Consider the following 10455-nt stretch of genomic DNA (forward strand, 5'->3'; position numbering starts at 1 on the left):
TGTTTTAAGTTCTTGGCAGAACTTGGCCTCAAATGCCTCTTCTTACTGGGATCTTTTGTTTCCTTCTCTTACTTCTTTCCTCCCTGTGAGCAGCACCTGGGTGAGTCACCTGTTGGCCGCTTCTTGTGGCCATAATCCTGGCCTCTTTTTTTTTAATCCTAGGCTGGTGCAGTGCTTGTCTTCTGACCCTGTGTTAGGACTTACAGGGGGGTGGGGTCCATCTTTCTCCTGCACCCATGTTGTGTATTCTTGGGTTCCTCCTATAGAAAAGTCATGGATGGGACTCCAGCTCCCTGTTTCCTATTTCCTTGCTGTCTCCTAACCCAGCTCCACCACTTTCTTTTCTTTTCTTTTCTTTTCTTTTCTTTTCTTTTCTTTTCTTTTCTTTTTTTTTCTTTTCTTTTCTTTTCTCTTCTTTTCTTTTCTTCCCTTCTTTCTTCTTTTCTTTTTAATATGAGTATAACTGACACAATGTTACATTAATTCCAGGTGTACAACTTGGTGATTTGACACATTCGTGCATTATGGGATGCTCACCAGGAGTGTAGCTATCATCTATCCAAGTACATCACTGTTACAGTATCAATGACTGAATTCCTTATGCTCTGCTCTTTGACACTGTGCCTTACTCATTCTGTAACCGTAAGCCTGAGTCTTCCTCTCCAATTCACTCATTTCGTCCATCCCTCTAGCCCCTTCCCTCTGGCAACCGTCACTTTGTTCTCTGTAGGTATAGGTCTGATTCTGCTTTTTGTTTGTTTGTTTTTTTTTTTTTCAAGATTCCATTTATGAGTGGAATCATATGGTATTTGTCCCATTTTTCTTTTAGATTTAAGATCTTCATTGCTAACTGCTAACAGGATAAAACATCAGTGATTCAAAAACAATAAACAAGAAGACATTGCTAATTTCTAGAACTGTAGTAAAGGCTTCTTAGTAGTTGATTCCAGCTGTTTCTGACATTTTTCCAGTGCTGTTGAAGAAATCTGGTGGCTTGTGTTCATCTTCCTTTATTCTTTTCCTAAAGCTTTCTAATTCAGGAGCCTCTGTATGTTTGTATTTTCTGTGGAACTTCCCCCTTCTGGTACCTCAGTCTTTTTCTCTCTTTCTCTTTTTTAATATTTTATTTATTTATTTGAGAGAGAGAGAGAGAGAGAGAGTGAGTTAGTGGGAGGAGAGGAGAAGGACAAGCAGACTCCACACAGAGAAGGGAGCCCAATGTGGGGTTTGATCCCAGGACTCTGGGATCATGACCTGAACCAAAGGGAAATGCTTAACTGACTGAGGCACCCAGGTGCCTCCTTTGTCTTCTTCTTTTGGTAGAAAAGTGGTAATATTGAATGAACATTGGATCATTGAAGTGGTCTTTCACTCCTTTTGGCTCCTGTGTCCCCAGGTAATTATTGTAGATTATAACATTCTGCTTAAGTTAAGGTGGGGATCAGACTTCATAGTTTATTTTTGTGTAAAAACTTAACCCTGGCTGTTTCTGCTTTCTTGTTTAGTTCATTGTGTATCTGTTTAGCTAATTCCCCCAAATTTCAAAACTCATCTTCAAAGTTTTTTCTTCTTCCAAATTTGGCAAGTTTGAATGATGGCAGTGGTTTCTGTGTTGTTCATCATGTATGGGTAAATGTTATGACTCTTTGAATTGCTTTTTTTCTACCAAAAAGGATTAGTCATTCTTTCTCAAAGAAATTGTCTTACCACTGTAGTCAGAATCTAACTGTGCTGTTTGATGATGAAGTTCCTTCAGCAACGAGTTACTCTTAATGTCTCCATCACCTTTCTGAACCCTTCAATATTGACATTTGTTGGAACCCAACATGTCTTCGGTTCAATGCACACATCTTTCATTCCAAATCTTTTTCCTGCCCAAATCTCTTTTTTAGTCTTGAGATCCCTGTATCCAATTACTTACTGGGTATGACCACTTGAGTATCCCATAGGCACCTCAACTCAGCACATCCCAGATTAAACTCTGTTTCAGTGAATGTCATCACCAAACACATGGAAGTTGAGTCAGAGAGCCTGTGGCAGAAATCTTTCCTCCTCCACCCTATCAGACTGCCTCTGCTCCTAGCTGTAGCAAAGCTGAAACCTAGGTGTTATTTTGATACCTACCTGTCCTCTGCATCTGGATCCAGTCAGTTACCAAGCCCTCCTTGCTCCCGTTCCCTAAATCTTTTCTGTATCTCTCCTCTTCTCTTTATGCCTCAGGTACTATCCTGATCTGATCTTGCTTGGATGAGTATAGTAGCTTTCTGACTGGTCATCCTGTTCCAGCTTCACCCTTTCTCATCTACTTTTGGTACTGTAGAAAGACCATTGTGTGTGCTGACCCCAGCTTAAAAGCCTTCAACATTGACTAATTTCCTAACATAGGTTATAAGACCTTTTCAGATCTCCCCCTGCTTCCTTTCTAGTATTAATTGATGTCACTCCCTGGCCCTCAATGTTCCCACCCTACTATATTGTTGTTGTTGTTGTTTTTTGTTTTTGTTTTTTTTCTGAAACGTGCCAAGTTCTGCTCTTCTGCCCCATTCATTATTCCCTTCCCTTGTCTAACGCCTTTTCATCCTTTGGGTCTCAACTTTGTCACACTTCTTCTGCGAAGTCGTCCTTGCACCTTCCTCACATTATGTTGGGTGCTCAAATTGGGCACTCAATAAATGCTTGTTGATTGTATAAATAAATTAGAGGAGGAATATCCCCATTCTTGGATCAGATCATTTTTATTGATGTGCTTGGAGCTTGACTTACATTAGATTTTATAGCTATATATAACATACATAATACTGTTTGTAATGCATAATACCATTAATAAGAGATGATGTAATAAAGAGTACTATTTTGCTTTTAAAAATATTTCCAGAATTATCTAAGAAAGATGTAATGGATGAGGATCACCTCACTCTTATTGAGAAGGTTGAAAAGAAGAGGTGTGAAATACTTAATAAATGGGATGAAATTCAAGCTCTTGAAAAAGAAATCAAGACAACTTTGCTTCATACGGGAATTTCACATATCACTGAGAATAGGATTAAAAGCATAGAGGTATGTAATTTATTTATTTGAATGTTTACATTGTTCTTCTGCTTGAAGATGTTGACAAACACATGAAGCAATTTCATTTTGCAGCTGGGCAAACAATAATGGAAAAATTGGTCCAAATATATTTTTGTTGCAAAACATTTGTAGCGAATGATTAGAATAATTAATACATCTAGCTAAAACAACAAAAATAAAGGTGATTAAAAATTCTGTAGAGTTCTGTAAAGGTTCCAATTGGATCTCTTTCAGGTCAATTGATGTCTCTTGAAGTTTAACAATTTTGAAGATGCTTGTCATGAAATTCATGACCTCCAACTTTTAGTGTCTAATATGTACTAATTAGATTGAGCTGAAGCTCAGAGGGTTTAAGTAACCTGCCCAAGATGACACAGTTTACAGGTGGCGAAGCTGGGGTTGAAGCTTAATACTTTTGGGGCTCCAAAGCCCTTATTATTTTCATTGTGTCACACTGAAACTCACAGTTAGATTTTCAGTGAGTTGTACAATTACCTTAGAAGATAGAAATCAGCATAGAAAGGAGAGTCTGCTATATTAAAAGTAGTCTTTAACAATTATCACTAACCAATTTTTGATGAACAGTGTAATGTAGATTGTAATCTATGTTTTGAAATGTTATACTGCCCTGCTTTTTATATGTTATAACCTGATTTTTATTTGTGTAGAATCTGACTCAATGTTATCACCTAGTTATAGAGTTTATAAGTGACACGTGATTCTTTTTTTCTCATGGTTATATAGTTACATGTATTTTCCCAGTACTATTTTTTTTAAAAAGCAGAATTATAAAGTGTATAGGAAGGTGGTGATAGTTTAAACTTATTTTGACTTCTTTCTCTCTTTTAAAATAATGTGTCAGATTTGCTTCTGTTTTTTGTTTACAGTCTATTCTTATTTATTTATTTATTTAAGATTTTATTTATTTATTTGAGAGAGAGCATGAGAGGCAGAACGAGTGAGAGCACATAAGTGGGGGGAGGGGCAGAGGGCCAGGGAGAAGCAGCCTTCACGCTGAGCACAAAGCCCCCCGTGGGGAGCCATCTCGTGACTCTGAGATCCTGACCTGAATGGAAATCAGGGTCAGATGCTTAACCGACTGAGCCACCCAGGTGCCCCTGATATTTGTGTTTTATATTGTATCCAGCCACCTTAACAAAATCTGTTATTAATTACAAAAATTAAGGGACTTTTTTAGAATTTCCCTAAAATTCTCTGGGTTTTTCTAATATCAACCCTTACCTCCTCTAGTTTTAGACCTAGGAGGTTACTGATCTCTCTTTGCCACATGTCCTTCAAATCATGTTTTGTTCATTCATCTGTTTTTAAATGGTATGCTATTGGGTACTTTTGAAATTAGAATAACATCATTTACATAATACTCTTTGTCCCATAAATGGAGGAAATATTTAACAAATATTCTTAACCAAGTATCTTACTTTTAAAACCATTTCTTCTTCAGACTGAAGCTATAAAATTGGAAACAGCAAATCGAATTTTAAAGAAGAAAATGCATGTAAGTATTTGTGAATTAATGTTTTTCAATAGGAATATTTCCTTTATTGATGTGTGTGTGCCCCTTGTCCTAAACAAAATAAGAATATATACATTATTTTTCCTTTTTTAAAAGATGTATTAATTTATTTATTTGACAGACAGAGATCACAAGTAGGCAGAGAGGCAGGCAGAGAGAGGGGGAAGCAGGCTCCCCACCAAGCAGAGAGCCCAATGCGGGGCTCGATCCCAGGACCCTGGGATCATGACCTGAGCCAAAGGCAGAGGCTTTAACCCACTGAGCCACGCAGGAGCCCCAAATACATTATTTTTCTAAATGATAACTTTCTGTAATGCTGAGAATATCTCACTATGCAGACATTAGCTTAAAACTGGACATGTGTAGCTAACGTATTAATGAAAAAAATAAACATCCTTTTTTAATAATTGAATATGCCGATCAGAATTGACCTTTTCTCTAACCCTTGCACATATAACAGTGAGTTGTAATGAGTTTATCTGGTAACAGGGAATATAATGAATTGGCTCTCTAATGACTTTCAGGATACCCTTCCAGAACACGCACTAACAATTTGCTGCTTAACAGATTGTAATTCTGCTTCAATTGGATATGTATATCCCTCTGTCGTATATACAATGTACATTAGTATGTTGTGCCTGATTCTAGAAGTGGTATTCAATTTTGATTCAATCTTCTTATCAGAGAAGGTCAGTATCATGCCATTATACACGCCCACATGACTTTGGTTCTGCAGGTTATTGAAAGCCGGGTGAAGCAGACCATGGAGAAGAGTAGGATGAGCGAGGACGAGCAGCGGTAAGTGTTGAGGACGCGATGAAAGAAGTGAGGCAATCTCACGCTCTCCTCAAAACCGTCCACTCACATCTGCATTAGACAGCACAGTGCTCTGAAATGTTTATATTCATGAGTGTTTGCTTTAAATACATATGTTATATTCTTTCCTGGGCTCAAGAATTCTTAGCCCGAGATTTAAATCTCAATCACTATATATTACTTGGCAATGTAGAAATAAATTCTTTGGAAAGAACTGAAGAATTGAGGGTGATTTCTCACAGGCAGGGATCAGGAAGGTGGGGAGATGGTGACTGTGGTGACTTTCCTTTCTCAAATTATATGGCTTTTAGTGACATTAAAGTTTTGAAGAATGCTGTGCATTTATTACTCTGACAGGTTTTTTTTTTTTATTATGTTATGTTAGTCACCATACAGTACATCATTAGTTTTTGATGCAGTGTTCCAAGATTCATTGTTTGCATATAATTCCCATTGCTCCATGCAACATGTGCCCTCCTTAATACACATCTCCGGGCTCACCCATCCCCCCATCTCTCTCCCCTCTAAAACCCTCAGTTTGTCTCCTGTCCCCTCTGATTCCCCCCCCTTCATTTTTCTCTTCCTTCTCCTAATGTCCTCCATTCTATTCCTTATGTTTCACAAATAAGTGAAACCATATGATAACTGACTCTCTCCACTCTGACAATTTTAAATTAAAAATGAAATGGCTGATTTATAGTATCAATTACATAAATTTAGCTTTATATAGTTAATTTTCTTAGAATTGGTACTACAGTTCACATTTCAGGATTTGGTAAGGCTGCGAGCAACAGAAAACCATTGCTGGTTTAAGTATGGAAAGTGCTAATTTGTAACAACAGTTAAAAGACATTTAGTTGTAGGTGGCCTCGGTTCAATGATAATATCAAGGAACCAGTATCTTCTATCCTTCTTCTTTGTTTTTCTCAAGTATGGCTTTCCTCTTGGAGGCCGCAGTGTGACTATCTTCAGGCATGGGTCCACATCCCATAGAGAAATAAAGGGGAAAGGGGAGGACAAAAGGCAAAGAGCTTCTCATCAGGAGACTTTTCTGTTTTATTTAGAAGGGGAAGTGCTTTCAGGGACTTACACCCATATCTCAGTGCTCAGCACCATATCCCAAGACAATCCTTAGCCACAAAGGAGTCTAGGAAATAGTACACTCTACTTTCTAGCTCACATGGTAGAGAGAGTCACGGGAGAACAGTGGTAGAATAGTGACTGAGTGAACCACACAGGTGGGTTGTATTATGTTGGGTGTCCTCAAAGAAAAGAAGATAGAATTACACATACAAAATTGGGAAGGCTCCTTCCACAGTTTTGGCAATGAGAGTGGATGGACCTAAAGTTTAAACATCATTATCTCCAAGATAAATCTACGTCTGCTGCTTCACTATACTTAGTCTGGAAAACACTGCAGGGGATTGTGTCCAAATACAAGGAGAATCTTTGCTACATTCCAGGCCAAAATTCTGCAAGAAATCCTTTAAAATGGAAGTGGAAGATTACAGAGTCTTACTTTGTGTTTTTGAGTAATTATGTCTTAAAATAAATGTTTGTTTTAAAATTTTCTCTTATGCTTGAAGCATTTTTGTCTAATCTATTGTGTTCACTTGTGTTTAAGGAACCTTTGGGATTTTATTAAAGAATTTGTAAACTTAAAGGAAACAGAAACTAACTCAAGTGATTGGAAAATGACCTATGAAAATTCATAGCCATCATGTGCATAGCACGAATGTTTGCAGATTTATAAATTAATGAAGATACATCTCATTTTGTCAGTTTTAATCTCTAATAAAGTTAACGTAGTATATGTATCCTACTCAAGATATTGGAATAAATACATGTGTGCATGTGATTAGTTTTCCTTTTGTATACATATTCATAGCAATAGTAGTTCTTAGAGTATTTTCTGCTTTCCTTCAGTAATTTTCTCCGAAGAAAAATACTTTCAATTATTTTATCGGAATAAGAAATTCAGCACTGCTACAATACAGATCAAATATGTTTCTTATTTGCCAATGCAAGTTTATATATAAACATTTAATGTAGCAATCATAGAATTAACATTCATAAACTGAATAATCTTTACTGATTGTAAGTGATGCAGTGCTCTGAAAGGTTACAGCACTGGCATGGTGCTTTGCAATACATGCGGGTCTTGACTGATTGTGATCTTTGTGGCAACATTGTGACTCGGATTTTTTAAAAGTATTTTATTTATTTATTTGTCAGATAGAGAGAGAGAGAGCGAGTGCGCACAAGCAGGCAGAGTGGCAGGCAGAGGCAGAGAGAAGCAGGCTCCCTGCTGAGCAGGGAACCCGATGCAGGACTCATCGGGATCATGACCTGAGCCGAAGGCAGTGGTTTAACCCACTGAGCCACCCAGGAGTCCCGTGACTAAGATTTTTTTTAATGCCCACTTTGCCTATAATCTAGTCTGAGCCCTTAGAACAAATACAAGTGCAGTTTCTTTGGACAGCCGTATATAGGGCTGTGGTGAGGACCAAAGGTAGGGGTGATTTGATCCCAATCTGGAAGAGTAGAGTTTGAGCTCAGGGTGAGAGAGCGGTGGTGTTTGTTGGGGGGTGAACAGGTTTTGCTTCCTATGGACGGGGAGGTCAATGTCAGCTCTGTTTAAATCCAGTACTTCTTGCTGGGGCAGGAGTCATCCTGCTTTTGGAGATGAAATGGTGGCAGCTGAAGCTGCAAATGCCACCACATATAGCAATAAATTGGACTTTATTAATGTTTGTTGAATTCTCTAAGTTCAAGTTGGCTTCTATTGGTTATTCATGTTCGCTGGGATCTTATTAAGTAGGCACCATTATTTCCCATCATACGGCGGAGAGAATAAAAACGTGAAGGGGTGAATTGATTTGTTTAACTACACTGTGAAAAACAGAGCAGGAATCCAATCCCAGATTTGGTGTGCACAATTCCTAGAGTTTGACCACGGCATTATGCTGTGCCCTTTATATGTATCACTGGTCAAGATCTAGGGAAACATGTTTATACATTGCAGTGACATAAAGACTGCTAGGAGTGAGAAGAAAACAGACCAACAATCAAAGCCGAATTTACTTGCTTGTTGAGCGAGGGACGGCCATTGACCCGAGAGGCAGGATTCAGGGATGATCCGATTAGAAAGGGGGGGAGGCTGGATCTAGAGGCAGAAGGGCGTGCTGGTCTGTTTAAGGGGACTTTAGTCAGGAAGGCCTGAGTGGATTTCCTGGGGAGGCGAAGGGGGTCTGGAAGGTCCCTTTGTTGTTTGGTCTTTATTCTGGTGTCACAAAAGCACTGTTTTCGAAGAGATGTGACATCGGTTGTAATCAGACCTTGTCAAGATCAAACTCTTGTAGCTGGCACTTTGTTATGGTTATTCTTTGAATTGGTAAACTTTTCACTTAAAAGTAATATAAGTAATCCCACCAGTCATTCGTGTATTCAAGCAACATTCATTAGATCAACCTTCAAGTACCTTTCAGATGGTTGCTGCTTGCGGGAAGAATGGAAATGAAAATATGGCCAATGGGAGGGGGAGACGAACCATGAGAGACTGTGGACTCTGGGAAACAAACTGAGGGTTTTGGAGGGGAGGGGTTGGGTGGGTTGGGTGAGCCTGCTGGTGGGTATTATGGAGGCCACGTATTGCATGGAGCACTTGGTGTGGTGCATAAACAATGAATCCTGGAACACCGAAAAGAAATTTAAAAAAGAAAGAAAGAAAGAAAGAAAGAAAACATGGCCCGAATCCTCAAGGAGCTGGTAGTTGTTTGTTGTACAGACTTGTGAAAAGAATGCCAACAGCGAAAAAGAAAGCCTGATAAAACTAAAGGATACAAGGTTGTGGGTAGGTACACTTTAACCCACTGCTGGAGCAAGTGTAAATCGACATGAATGGTTGGGATGTAATTTGGCAACAAGCTCACTGAATACCTGTGTTTTCCCAGAATCCTGCAGAATCATGCCTGCTGGCATGAGGGTTATGTAGCTTGTTTGGGCCGATGTGGGATGATTGTGACACGACAGGAAGGATGAGCTCTGGAGAGATCAGCTTATTTGTAGAAAGAAATAAAGGGGAGTGCAGAGAAACAGAAATGTGACTTCTCAGAGTGGGAAAAGATGACTGATTTCAGTTTACAGATTCAAGAGATGAAGTTTTAAAACATCTACAGGCAGATTATATGCCTGAAAGTAAAGAATACAGTACAAGTGTGGCCTTTTCATCAAAGCCCATAGCCTCCTGTCTGGAGAATGGACAATTAGGGATGAGCCATGCGGAGGAGACAGGAAAGAGATCTGAGAGCGGCTCTAAGCAAACCGTGGGCGCTTGGAACTGACTGGAAGCAAATGGACTGGAAGGGCTCTGAGTTTCTGAGGGAGTTTGACGATTACAGGCAATCAGGAAACCAAGGTAAGTGAGTCCATTGCTGCCCAAAAGCTTTAACAGCCCTGGGTCCCCTGAACATCCACGAAGAGCAGAGGGCAGGCTGAGGAATCCATACATCCCCTAAGACAACATAGTCCCTTAAGTCCACTTCAGATGCGCCCGAGGAGGGCAAAGGACGGCCAAACCAGTGACAAGGGCAATGAACGAGAGCTCTGCACGATGCTGTCAGACTTCACCCTGCGCCTTGGGCTTCTCTGTAGGGCTTCGGGAGTGCTACAGACCATGCACGGCTGTGTGTGTCCTCACCTTTGTATGAACATCCACTCGTAAATGTATTGCAATTATCCTGGTTTTCAAAGGATGGAAAAGAAAAAACTGTGTATCCTTTAGGGATCTTGGACTTTGAGCTGGATGTAGTGACGGGGGGGATTTGTCTCCCTTAGAGAGGATGGCACTGTGTTTTATGCAAAGAAATAGGTGAACAAGGGGATTTCTTAATCAGAATGTGGACCATGAGAGAGAGATTTCTCTACTGTAGACGTTGTAAAGACTTGTGTTTCTTCCAGGTGGTGAGGCTGCTGGGACACTGGGTCTTCTGTGAACCTAGTTCTTAAACAGAGCCCACCATTTTGGACACAGAACA

At 39.6% G+C, this 10455-nt stretch overlaps 1 protein-coding gene across 1 annotated transcript in view; it reads left to right on the forward strand.

The window, feature by feature from the left end:
* Window positions 1–9460, forward strand: part of LOC308345134 (uncharacterized protein C6orf118) — a gene marked incomplete at both ends in the record, with an annotated part of 34809 nt that extends 25349 nt beyond the window's left edge. Inside the window, 4 exons of the mRNA XM_080807072.1 lie at window positions 2876–3057; window positions 4532–4585; window positions 5340–5401; window positions 9373–9460. Of these exons, the coding sequence (XP_080663198.1) occupies window positions 2876–3057; window positions 4532–4585; window positions 5340–5401; window positions 9373–9460 (386 nt within the window). The remainder of the gene's footprint in view (window positions 1–2875; window positions 3058–4531; window positions 4586–5339; window positions 5402–9372) is intronic.
* Window positions 9461–10455: the final 995 nt, after the last annotated feature.

The sequence above is a fragment of the Martes martes genome (assembly GCF_963455335.1).
Source record: "Martes martes genome assembly, chromosome: 6".
NCBI lineage: Eukaryota > Metazoa > Chordata > Mammalia > Carnivora > Mustelidae > Martes > Martes martes.